The sequence below is a fragment of the Epinephelus moara genome, chromosome 12, assembly GCF_006386435.1.
Source record: "Epinephelus moara isolate mb chromosome 12, YSFRI_EMoa_1.0, whole genome shotgun sequence".
NCBI lineage: Eukaryota > Metazoa > Chordata > Actinopteri > Perciformes > Serranidae > Epinephelus > Epinephelus moara.
In genome coordinates this window covers 42736349-42748521 of record NC_065517.1, presented here as the reverse complement: position 1 = coordinate 42748521, position 12173 = coordinate 42736349, and the positions used below count along the sequence as shown (strand labels likewise).

Genomic DNA, 12173 nt, shown 5'->3' with positions numbered 1-12173 from the left:
TTTACTTTATTGCCTACTTTAATATTTTATTTTATGTTAATGTCTACTTTAATATTCTATTTTATTCTAATGTCTACTTAATATTTATTTTATTTTATTTTATTTTATTTTAATGTCTACTTTAATATTTATTTTACTTATTTCATTGTCTATTTTAGTATTTTATTTATATCTTCATCTTTATCTCTTGTTTCCATTCATGCTGTATTTCTATTTCTACTTTGCACGGAGCATTGGAACAAAAACAATTTCCCCCCGGGGATTAATAAAGTATTCTGAATCTGAATCTGAATCTAAAGCAGGGCAAGTAAGAATTTAGATGGGGCAAGTAGATTTGAGAAGTACTTGCCTGGCAGGGCAAGTAGGAAAAAACCTTAACACCGGACCCTGCGGTTCCTAAGTGCTGAACCAGAAGCTCAAAACAAGAGTCAACAGCAAAAAAAGCTGTTTGGCTTTGGCAGAGAAGATTTGGCCAATTTTTCATGGATGCAACCCACATACTCATACTCAAGTACTCATACACATACTGCCTGTTCCTTACAAATGTGGCTCCATTTAAAAAGGAAATAAACAGGCTTTCCAACGATATAAGATTTATTGACAAGAAGCTTCGTTACAGCAAAGAAATAATCTACCAAACACACATTTCATTACTTTTTGTGCTTAGTTTAGATTCATGATGGTGACGTGTACGTCCTGTTGATGCTCAGGTTGATCAGCTGCTAATAAAATGCTCCTGATAAGTCAGGACAAGATAGAAAACCGTCTGAGTCTGAAGTTTTTTGCTCCAGATGTATCATGTGTTCACCTCCAGCAGCAGAGACTTGTTCATGTGTTCACCTCCAGCAGCAGAGACTTGTTCATGTGTTCACCTCCAGCACCAGAGACTTGTTCATGTGTTCATCTGTATTTTCTGTGTCCCTGCAGGTTTGAAGCTTCCAGACTTCCAGGACTCCATCTTTGAATATTTCAACACGTCCCCTCTGGCTCCGGACCTCACCTTCAGGGTGAGTCTGTCTGCCTGTCTGTCTGTCTGTCTGTAACTGATTCCTGTTCAACCAATCACAGTTCAGAACTCACCTAGCAGCAGGTCACATGATGATGATGTCACTATGACGACGATGATGTCACTCAGGTGTTGTTGTTTGTTTCTCTCTCCAACATGGAGGCGTCAGTTTGCTCCGCCTCCTCGCTGCTTGCTCTCTGGGAAGACGTAAGTTCATCCGTCAGGTTACCCACAATCCCCTGCACACTGCCCCCCTTACCCACAATCCTCCGGGGCAGAGAGCTGTCAGATCTAACCTCAGTCGTAGCTGCTAGCGTCGTGCTAATAGTTAGTCGTAGGTGACGTAGAGTGCAGCGACCTGTAACCACCACTGGTTTGATTGGCTCACCCGAGCTCCACCCACACACATAAGCCCCGCCCTCCTGCATTCAGAGCCTCGTTAGCTTTGTCCTTATGATGATTAAACCAGATGTGTCGCACTCGTCTGTTCTCCAGTCAAAGTACACACAGTGCAGTACGACAGTTTCACCACAGAGGAAGTAATAACAGTAGCTGATGGCGTGTTTACATCATTCGCCGTCAGAGTTTCTGACAGGTCACATCCTGTAAAGTGTTTGATAATCAAACTCTGTGACAACCGTGTGTTTCATCAGCTCTTCTACATGTTGATATTTTACGTCATTAATCAGAAACACGTCTTTGTGTTCACAGGAAGTGCTGATGTGTATTTCCTGCTGATGTATTGGTCTGTTTGTGATCACCGTCAGTTTTTCACCAGTCGTCAGACGGATTTAAAATAGTTTTTATTGGTGGATCTTTAAACACACGTTTGTCACTGCTGTTAGTGTGTGTAGTGTTTATGTACACACTGTGAAGTTTGTGTCTGTGTTGTTGTGATGTGTCGTAACGTGTGAACGCTGCAGGTTTGTTTTACGTTTTCATGACACGACGTGAACGCAGATCTGATGTCAGAGACAAACTATGACAGTGAATGTTACAGCTCCTCCTTCATTTAACTCAGGACAGTGTAACCATGGTGACACGACAGGATATTATGGTCTGTAATAGGCGCTGCTAGAGTCCTGCACGGGTCCATTTTGAAAACCAACACCTGCTCACACCCGTTAATAAAAGACCCCTGATCAAACCCCCCCAGGCTCCAGTCCCTCACATGAAGCTGGTTCTCCGTTCTTGAATTGGACGTCTCTTTGACTGGATGGTGAAAACATTCAATCACTGCCAGGTTAGGAAACATGTTAGCATGCTCCTTCCACCACCATCAAACCTCCAAAGGATCCTCCTTGGGTGTCTTGAACTCCATGTAGGCTGCCACCTCATCCTCGGGCTGCAAAGTTTCGTGGCTGGAGTCCTCCATGTCGGTGACCAATGTGACCACGGGGTCAGAGGTTACACTGGTGTCACTGACTTTCAAAATAAAAGCAACTGTCAGAATATTACTGCACATCTTTTTACTGCATTTTATCTGGCCGTTTCAACACGGTGCACCCCTTATTAGATTATTCAATACATTTAAAGAAATACAAAGATCTAGTGCCTTCACACCGACACAAAACAAGATATAATATATAATGACAGATATACAGTTCACAATTCAACACAAAAACTCTGGCAGAGCTGCTGTCATAGCTGTGCGTGCGTGCGTGCGTGCGTGCGCGTGTGTGTGTGTGTGTGTGTGTGTGTGTTTGTTTATGTCTCTGTCTCTTCAATCGTTTCTTCTGTTTCACGTTCAGACCACAGATATAGACCCCAGCCCCCAGAAATCAGAGACCACGCCCCCCTCGCCCTCCACCACCTCTGAACATGAGGTCAGTCCCACACACTGATTCTGTCCACATCATACAGCTGTTCCTTTGTCCGTCACACATCCTGACTGTTTATCTGTTTGTGTCAACAGGAAGTTAAAGCAGCCTCAGTCCCAGCGAGCCCCTCCCCCCCCTACCAGAGCTCAGCACTGACCACACCAAAGGTATGCTGCCGTTTCCTGAGGTGGGACGTTGGAGGGGTTAGAGTTTGATATTAAACCATCGTGTGTGTGTGTGTGTGTGTGTGTGTGTGTGTGTGTGTTCACAGCCCAAAGCTCACCAGCTGAGCATCAAGACGTTCTCCAGTCCCACTCAGTGCACACACTGCACCTCTCTGATGGTGGGACTCATCCGACAGGGATACGCCTGTGAAGGTTCACACTCACACTCACACACACACACACACACACACACACACACACACACACACACGCGCTGAGGCAGCGGAGCCTCCAGGTGGAAGCTGCTCCCAGGTAAATGTTGAGATGCAGCAGCAGTGATCCAGATCCTTCCTCTACAGTGGTGATACTCAGATTACTGCCCGTGTGCCAAATCTGGCCCAGGACAGGGTCCCTGCTGACCCTCCATCATTCTGTAGGTCACAGTGAAGATAAACTGATTGACACTGAGATTCTTTTTGGTTCTTTGGGTGTAAACAAGGTGACAGAGTTCATTAAAAAGCATCAAAATAGAGCTTGTTATAGGGCTGGATGATGCAGACAGAAATGAACATCTCTGTATTTTCAAATAATTAATTTTCAATAATTAAATTTAAATTAAATTTAGCACTGAATCTGTGTGACAAACGATATCAACCCAAAAATTGCGGCAACAACAAATGAGACGTATTTGAGCATGGGAATAGCCGTCCTTTACTTCCATCATAATGTTCTAACTCCATATACACTTAACTTACATATACACATTAAGGTGCGGACACACCAAATCGACATCAAAGAACTAGCGGCGACGAAAGCCAACTGTTGCGTCGTCTACGTCGCCTCACGTCGCCCTGTGTCAGTTGCATTTGAACACACTACACGGACTACATCCGACGGCCAAGTAGCACGTACGTTCTGCACCTGCGTAAGAGAGAGCGGAGTGAGAGAGTGGTACATCCTGTCAGCCGAGGGGTTTCCTATCTGTGCAGCCGAGCACCGCAGCACCTCCACGGACTATTACATCCAGACGGTCCCGGTGTTTCCTCCGCAGGCTCCACTTCACTCAGCTGCCCGATAAACCCGCTGCTTCTTCCCACTTTAACCTGAATAACAAACCAGGGCTCGGTGCTCCGGTTGGATCCAAACGGAGAGCCGGGGCTAGCTCAGAGACTAGCGGAGGCTAACTGGCTGTGCTTCCCTCCGGTCATGCTGCGGCTAACGCTCCGCTAGCCGCTCCCAGCTAGCTCCGGTTTGTTATTCAGGTTAAAGTGTGAAGAAGCAGCGGGTCTGTGGGGCAGCTGAGTGAAGTGGAGCCTGAGGAGGAAGCACCGGTTAGCCCCGGTTTCACTACAGGCAGATTCACTCGCTACAGGGGCGAGGAAATAAAACCTGAACAGCCAATCAGAGTGATCTCTCTCACTGACAAGCTCCGCCGCCAATTCAACATGCTCAATCGGCCGAAAAGCCGCCGACACCAAAGTGCCGACGGTGCAGGACACACCGCAAAAACTAGGGCGACAGACGCTCACCGGCGGCCCGACTTTGGTCGACGGCCGACCGTCGGCTTGGTGTGTCAGCGCCTTTACAGACGCCCGACCCAAGCAGAAACACTCGACACGCAGCGCTCAGCTGAATCTCAAGATAATCTTCAGGTTCCAGATTTCAGATGATGTAAAGCACTTGTGTGAGACACATACTGTAGACCTGCTGTCTCCCCATAGGGACAGCCTGCATCCCACTAAAAAAGACAAAAATGGGTCCATGTGGGTCTCAAAGGGTTAATAAAGCAAGTATATTATCAACATTGTTTTTAGTCAGAACAGATCATCAAACTCTGATATGATTGTATGACGTGTAGAGATGAAGGTTCCTGACTTCCTGTCCGTCTCTCCTCAGTGTGTTCCTTCATCTGCCATGTCTCCTGTAAAGACCACGCCCCCCTGGTCTGTCCAATCCCAGCAGAGCAGGCCAAGAGGCCGCAGGGCATCGACGTCCAGAGAGGCATCGGCACCGCCTATAAGGGCTATGTCAGGGTAAGTGATGAAGTACTGACGCAGTACCGACGTAGTTTTACTGCAGTTCCACAGACTCACGTGTCGCCGTCTCTCTGTCAGATCCCGAAGCCCAGCGGGGTGAAGAAGGGCTGGCAGCGCGCTTATGCCGTGGTCTCTGATTGTAAACTGTTTCTCTACGACATCCCAGAGGGAAAGTCCACCCAGCCGGGGGTGGTGGCCAGTCTGGTGCTGGATCTCAGGTAACTGTCTACCTGTCTGTCTGTCCGTCTGCCTGTCTTTCTGTCTGTCTGCACATAGATTGAGCATCTGAGGTAGTCTGGGACCCCTCAAGAACTTCAGAGGACTTTGAAAAAGTTTCTTGTCCTTTTTATGAAGTTTCTTGAACTGTTCAGAGTTTTTGAAAAGCCTCAAGGAGATTCAGTCTGTCAAGGGTTTGGTTTGTCTCGAGAAGGTTTGGTGCATCTTGTAGTCCTGTCTTAAAAGGTTTGAGAAGGTTTTGGATGTTTTAGTTTGTCTTGAGAAGGTTGTATCATAGTCGAACAGTGTGATTTTCTCTTGGATTATCTTATGTGGTGAACATTCTGTATTGTCAGATAGACTATGTTGATTGATGATTGATATGGGAAATATTGTGGCGTGTGTAACAGAGATGAGGAGTTTTCCGTCAGCTCCGTCTTGGCATCAGATGTGATCCACGCCACCAGGAAGGACGTCCCCTGCATCTTCAGGGTAGGAGAGCTCGCCCCCTCTGACCCCTCACCCTCTGACCTTTGACCTCCCTGTGTACTGACCCTTATTGTTGTTATTGCCAGGTGACGTCGTCACAGCTGATCTCACAGCTGTCCTCGGTGTCTCTGCTGGTGCTGGCAGAGAGCGAGGTGGAGAAAAGGAAGTGGGTCAGGATCCTGGAGGGTCTGCAGAGTATCCTGGCCAAGAACCTGCTGAAGAACCGACAGGTTCACGTTCCGCACGAGGCCTACGACGCCTCGCTGCCCATCATCAAGACCGCACTGTCCGCCGCCATTCTGGGTCAGTACCAACCTCCACTGATGACTACTGAAGGACTCTGAGTCTCCTGCGGCTCTGATTCTGGTTTTATTCTTTTAATGTCATCTTGATAAAAGTTTAGTTTGTTACAGAGAGTTCTGAGATTTTCATTTATTCTTTTATTCACTCATTCATTCATTTTATTTAAAACCTCAGAAAACTCTTTGACGGAGAACTCTGGTGCTGAGGTCCGCACATTAAATACAGACACAAGTAAAAACAAAGAGCAGTAGAAGTAAAGGCTGATAAACTACATCTAAAACAGGATTCTGCATAGACACGTAGCCGGATATGCACCTTTCCAGAAATGTAGCTACGCAGCGCAGCGATGCCGTATTTTTGGAAGCTAAAAATAATTTTTCCCTCAGTGGAAACAAAACTTTATTTACTTTAATTTCACAGATAAGAAACAATAAATTGTGAAGACAATAAAGCCTCCACAAAAATAGCATTTTCAGTCCTGTGTGTGATTTTTCCTCACTTCATATGAGCAGAGGAAATGTCTGCTCATCGCTAGTAGAATTTATACAATATAAAATGTCATAGGCTTGTGCTAATAACGTTAGCATGTTGTATTTGATTGGAAAACGTGTTTAGTGTGAGACAGTTGTTTTGTCGGTGAACCTTGTGAGTCTTGAGGTGGCAGTGTAGGCTCTACACCGACGCAGAACCTACGCCGTAGTTACAGCGTCAGTTCGATGCTGAAGTATAAATCCTGCATTCGAGTAGCAGCATGAGCAGAACCTGCAGTGAAATAAAGGACGGTGTCGTCTGCATAAAGACGGAAGTTACAATCTGTCAACCTGACGACAGCTTTTAAATGTTTCAGAGGGTCTGTGGTTTATGAAAAGGTTTACTGGGGAGCGGCGGGTACAGAACGTTCTGTGAATGTTCTCTTTAATCAATCTTTAAAACCTGAAATTCTTACTGGTTAAACTGTGTTGATGATATAGAATCAGTCACTGGTGATTCTTAAAGATGTTTTCTGTCTCTGCAGATCGGGAGAGGATCGCTCTGGGAACTGAAGATGGACTGTTTGTGGTCGAGGTCACCAGAGACGGTGAGACGGACAGACAGGCAGACAGACAGACACACAGACGGACGGACAGACAGGCAGACACACAGACGGACGGACAGACAGACACACAGACGGACGGACAGACGGTAGATATCCACCACATGTCTAACCTCTGTATCTCTCTGCAGTGATCGTGCGAGCGGCCGACAGTAAGAAGGTTTGTCAGATCGATTTGATCCCTAAAGAGAAGATCATCGCTCTGCTCTGCGGTCGGAATCGCCACGTTCACCTTCATCCCTGGGGGGCACTGGAGGGCGCCGAGTCCGCCTTCGACATCAAGCTGGCGGAGACCAAAGGATGCCAGGCTCTGACGACGGGGGTGCTCCGACCCGGAGGCCCCGCCTGCCTGCTGGCTGCCGTCAAACGTCAGGTCACTGAACACCCTGAACACCTGCAGATGTCCCTGTAGCCCCGCCCCCTCGCTGTGGCGGTCCGGGTCTGTTCTAACACTCTGGTTCTGATCCTGCAGGTTCAGTGCTATGAGATCACTCGAGTGAAGCCCCACCATAAGAAGCTGTGGGAGGTGCAGGCTCCGGGCGTGGTGCAGTGGTTGGGCATGGTGAGGGAGCGGCTGTGCGTCGGGTATCCTTCGGGCTTCGCTCTGCTCGCCCTGCAGGGGGAGTCATCTCCCATCAGCCTGGTGAGCCCCGCCGACCCTTCGCTGGCCTTCCTGGCCCAGCAGCCTCTGGACGCCCTGCACGCCCTGGAGGTGGGATCCTCCGAGCTGCTGCTCTGCTTCAGCCAGCTCGGCATCTACGTGGACGGACAGGGACGCCGGTCCCGAACCCAGGAGCTGATGTGGCCTGCAACGCCGCTGGCATGCAGTACGTCATTTATTCTACAGATAGTATGTCATCATGGAGGTAAATCAGGTCAGACAGGTGTAGCTGATTGTCAGGTGAGTTCAGACGGGTGAGTTCAGACAGGTGAGTTAAGACAGGTGTAGCTGATAGTCAGGTGAGTTCAGACAGGTGAGATCAGACAGGTGGGTTAAGACAGATGTAGCTGATTGTCAGGTGAGGTCAGACAGGTGTAGCTGATTGTCAGGTGAGTTCAGACGGGTGAGTTCAGACAGGTGAGTTAAGACAGGTGTAGCTGATAGTCAGGTGAGTTCAGACAGGTGAGATCAGACAGGTGGGTTAAGACAGATGTAGCTGATTGTCAGGTGAGGTCAGACAGGTGTAGCTGATTGTCAGGTGAGTTCAGACGGGTGAGTTCAGACAGGTGAGTTAAGACAGGTGTAGCTGATTGTCAGGTGAGTTCAGACAGGTGAGTTCAGACAGGTGAGTTAAGACAGGTGTAGCTGATTGTCAGGTGAGTTCAGACAGGTGAGTTCAGACAGGTGAGTTAAGACAGGTGTAGCTGATTGTCAGGTGAGTTCAGACAGGTGAGTTAAGACAGGTGCAGCTGATAGTCAGGTGAGTTCAGACAGGTGAGTTAAGACAGGTGCAGCTGATTGTCAGGTGAGTTCAGACAGGTGAGGTCATACAGGTGAGGTCAGACAGGTGTAGCTGATTGTCAGGTGAGGTCAGACAGGTGTAGCTGATTGTCAGGTGAGTTCAGACGGGTGAGGTCAGACAGGTGAGGTCAGACAGGTGAGTTCAGACAGGTGAGTTAAGACAGGTGTAGCTGATTGTCAGGTGAGTTCAGACAGGTGAGGTCATACAGGTGAGGTCAGACAGGTGTAGCTGATTGTCAGGTGAGGTCAGACAGGTGTAGCTGGTTGGTCTCTTGTGTCTCAGGTATATCAGTGTGAATATTTGGCAGTTGTATCTGTTTGCGGTGTTTTATTACGATGGTCAGTGTCAGTTGTTGATCAGTGTTAAATATCAGGTGAACTTGGTGGCGGTGATGCGTTATCACATCATAAAGGTATTAATCAGTATTGACAGGTTATTGATCACCTGTCTGTGTCTACAGGCTCTAACTCCTCCCACCTGACGGTCTACAGTGAGTACGGGCTCGACGTCTTCGATATTCACACCACAGAGTGGGTTCAGACCATCTCCCTCCGCAAGGTAACCAATCACAGCTCAGCACCGCTCTGAGCTGACCAATCAGAGCTCAGCAAACAGCCACACACAGTTTAGAACCGGCCAATCACGTCTCTGTCTCCGTGTCCTCAGATCCGACCTCTGAATGTTGAAGGGACATTGAACCTGCTGAGCTCTGAACCTCCTCGTCTCATTTACTTCAGCAACACATCATCAGGTAACCACGGACACACCTGGACACTGAGCACCACCTGTCTGTGTCCACCCTGAAGCTCACCTGTCTGCACCTGTCTGTCTTCACCTCTCTGTCTCCACCTGTCTGTCCTCAGAGGGTGACCTCACCATCCCGGAGACGTCAGACCACAGCAGGAAGTTGATGGTTCGAACTCGCAGCAAGAGGAAGTTCCTGTTTAAGGTTCCTGAGGAGGAACGACTTCAGCAGAGGAGGTGACTCACATGTGTACTGGGTGTACTGTGTGTACTTTAGTGTGTAATGTGTGTGTGTGTACTTTGGTGTTTAAATGTGTGTGAGTACATAAGTGTGTAATGTGTGTGTGTGTGTGTACATAAGTGTGTAATGTGTGTGTGTGTGTGTTGTGTGTAGGGAGATGCTGAGGGATCCGGAGCTCAGGTCCAAGATGATCTCTAATCCTACAAACTTTAACCACGTGGCTCACATGGGACCAGGAGACGGCATGCAGGTCCTCATGGACCTCCCTCTGGTAACTCCTCCTCCTCGTTCTCTTCCTCCTGCCGGCATGTTCTCCTCCCCCACCTCCTCTCCCCTCCAACAGCTCTGTTCATCACACTGACTCCTCCTCTCTGCTCTCCTCCTCTTCCTCCCCCTGTTTCACCTTCCTCACCCCCTCCCCCTCTTTCACCCCCGGTGTTCAGGTTTGTGATGTCACTTCCCTCTCCCCCTCCCCGTCTCCTTCCCCCTCCTCCTCCTCCTCCCGCCACACCCTCATCTCTCCCCCTTCCAACTTTGAGCACATCTATCACATGACGTCGGCGTCGGCCGGCGCCTTCTTGCAGAAAGACGCCTCCTCTTCCTCCTCCTCCCAGCAGAGCCTCCTGCAGCCTTCCTCCTCCTCCTCCTCTCCCTCCACCTCCTCTCTGGGAAGGGTAGGCCAGCTTCTCTCTATCTCCCCCACTTCTCCTCCCCTCTCCTCCCCCCCGACTCCCACACTCCCCTCCTGCCTGGTCTGTGGTGGTTGGTTTGGTTTGTGTGAAGCTTGAAACATTCGCCAGGTTGATGCTGCGTTCACATCTGCAAGTGTTCACACCTTAAAGTGTTCACACCTTAAAGCATTCACACCTGCAAGTGTTCACACCTTAAAGCATTCACACCTTAAAGCGTTCACACCTGCAAGTGTTCACACAATAAAGTGTTCCCACCTTAAAGAGTTCACACCTTAATGCGTTCACACCATAAAGCGTTCACACCTACAAGTGTTCACACCTTAAAGCGTTCACACCATTAAAGCGTTCACACCTGAAAGCATTCACATCTCAAGCATTCACACCATTAAAGCGTTCACACCCTCAAAGCGTTCACACCTTCAAGCGTTCACACCTCAAAGCGTTCACACCTTCAAGCGTTCACACCTTAAGCGTTCACATCTCAAGTGTTGACACCTTCAAGCGTTCACACCTTAAAACGTTCACACCTCAAGCGTTGACACCTCAAGCGTTCACATCTTAAAGCGTTCACACCTTCAAGTGTTCACACCTTAAAGCGTTCACACCTTAAAACGTTCACACCTTAAAGCGTTCACAGCTCAAGCGTTGACACCTCAAGCGTTCACATCTTAAAGTGTTCACACCTTAAAGCATTCACACCTTAAAGCGTTCACACCATTAAAGTGTTCACACCATTAAAGTGTTCACACCATTAAAGCGTTCACACCATTAAAGTGTTCACACCATTAAAGCGTTCACATCTCAAGTGTTCACACCATAAAGTGTTCACACCTGAATGCATTCACATCTCAAGCGTTCACACCTTAAAGCGTTCACACCTTAAAGCGTTCACACCTCAAGTGTTCACACCATTAAAGTGTTCACACCATTAAAGCGTTCACACCTGAAAGCATTCACATCTCAAGCGTTGACACCTTAAAGCGTTCACACCATTAAAGTGTTCACACCTGAAAGCATTCACACCTCAAGCGTTCACATCTTAAAGCATTCACACCTTCAAGTGTTCACACCTTAAAGCATTCACACCTTAAAACGTTCACACCATTAAAGCGTTCACACCTGAAAGCATTCACATCTCAAGCGTTCACACCTTAAAGCATTCACACCTTCAAGTGTTCACACCTTAAAGCATTCACACCTTAAAACGTTCACACCATTAAAGCGTTCACACCTGAAAGCATTCACATCTCAAGCGTTCACACCTTAAAGCATTCACACCTTCAAGTGTTCACACCTTAAAGCATTCACACCTTAAAACGTTCACACCTCAAAGTGTTCACAACATAAAAGTGTTCACACCTTAAAGTGTTCACACCTTAAAGCATTCACACCATTAAAGCGTTCACACCTTAAAGCGTTCACACCATTAAAGTGTTCACACCATTAATGCGTTCACACCATTAAAGTGTTCACATCATTAAAGCGTTCACATCTCAAGTGTTCACACCATTAAAGCGTTCACACCTTAAAGCTTTCACACCTTAAAGCATTCACACCATTAAAGTGTTCACACCTGAAAGCATTCACATCTCAAGCGTTCACACCTTAAAGCATTCACACCTTTAAAGTGTTCACACCTGAAAGCATTCACATCTCAAGCGTTCACACCTTAAAGCGTTCACACCATTAAAGTGTTCACACCATTAAAGCGTTCACATCTCAAGTGTTCACACCATTAAAGCGTTCACACCTTAAAGCGTTCACACCATTAAAGTGTTCACACCTGAAAGCATTCACACCTCAAGCGTTCGCACCTTAAAGCGTTCACACCACTAAAGTGTTCACACCTGAAAGCATTCACATCTCAAGCGTTCACACCTTAAAGCGTTCACACCATTAAAGTGTT

General features: G+C 47.7%; 1 protein-coding gene and 2 long non-coding RNA genes across 9 annotated transcripts in view; 2 read left to right on the top strand and 1 right to left on the bottom strand.

The window, feature by feature from the left end:
- The window catches only part of cdc42bpb (CDC42 binding protein kinase beta (DMPK-like)), a 43755-nt gene that overhangs the window by 24384 nt on the left and 7198 nt on the right, over window positions 1–12173 (top strand). For 3 of the 4 annotated variants that reach the window (XM_050057408.1, XM_050057405.1, XM_050057406.1), the window contains 15 exons: window positions 928–1007; window positions 2758–2832; window positions 2922–2993; window positions 3098–3203; window positions 4887–5023; window positions 5105–5244; window positions 5653–5734; window positions 5818–6034; window positions 7050–7112; window positions 7259–7500; window positions 7600–7954; window positions 9051–9148; window positions 9257–9341; window positions 9454–9571; window positions 9729–9846. In XM_050057408.1, the coding sequence (XP_049913365.1) occupies window positions 928–1007; window positions 2758–2832; window positions 2922–2993; window positions 3098–3203; window positions 4887–5023; window positions 5105–5244; window positions 5653–5734; window positions 5818–6034; window positions 7050–7112; window positions 7259–7500; window positions 7600–7954; window positions 9051–9148; window positions 9257–9341; window positions 9454–9571; window positions 9729–9846 (1988 nt within the window). Of the gene's footprint in view, window positions 1–927; window positions 1024–1175; window positions 1226–2757; window positions 2833–2921; window positions 2994–3097; window positions 3204–4886; window positions 5024–5104; window positions 5245–5652; window positions 5735–5817; window positions 6035–7049; window positions 7113–7258; window positions 7501–7599; window positions 7955–9050; window positions 9149–9256; window positions 9342–9453; window positions 9572–9728; window positions 9847–10018; window positions 10250–12173 lie in introns of all 4 variants that reach the window. The other variant, XM_050057409.1, reaches the window with a different exon arrangement.
- Window positions 8012–9037, top strand: LOC126398330 (uncharacterized). Its single transcript, XR_007570761.1, has 3 exons — window positions 8012–8486; window positions 8532–8635; window positions 8726–9037. It is a non-coding gene; the product is annotated as an uncharacterized LOC126398330 (long non-coding RNA).
- LOC126398328 (uncharacterized) overlaps window positions 10366–12173 on the bottom strand; it is a 6316-nt gene continuing 4508 nt past the window's right edge. For 2 of the 4 annotated variants that reach the window (XR_007570755.1, XR_007570754.1), the window contains 2 exons: window positions 11936–12050; window positions 11556–11791 (listed from right to left, as the gene is read on the bottom strand). This is a non-coding gene — a long non-coding RNA (uncharacterized LOC126398328). Of the gene's footprint in view, window positions 11068–11555; window positions 11792–11935; window positions 12051–12173 lie in introns of those variants that run through there. The other 2 variants (XR_007570756.1, XR_007570757.1) reach the window with 2 other exon arrangements.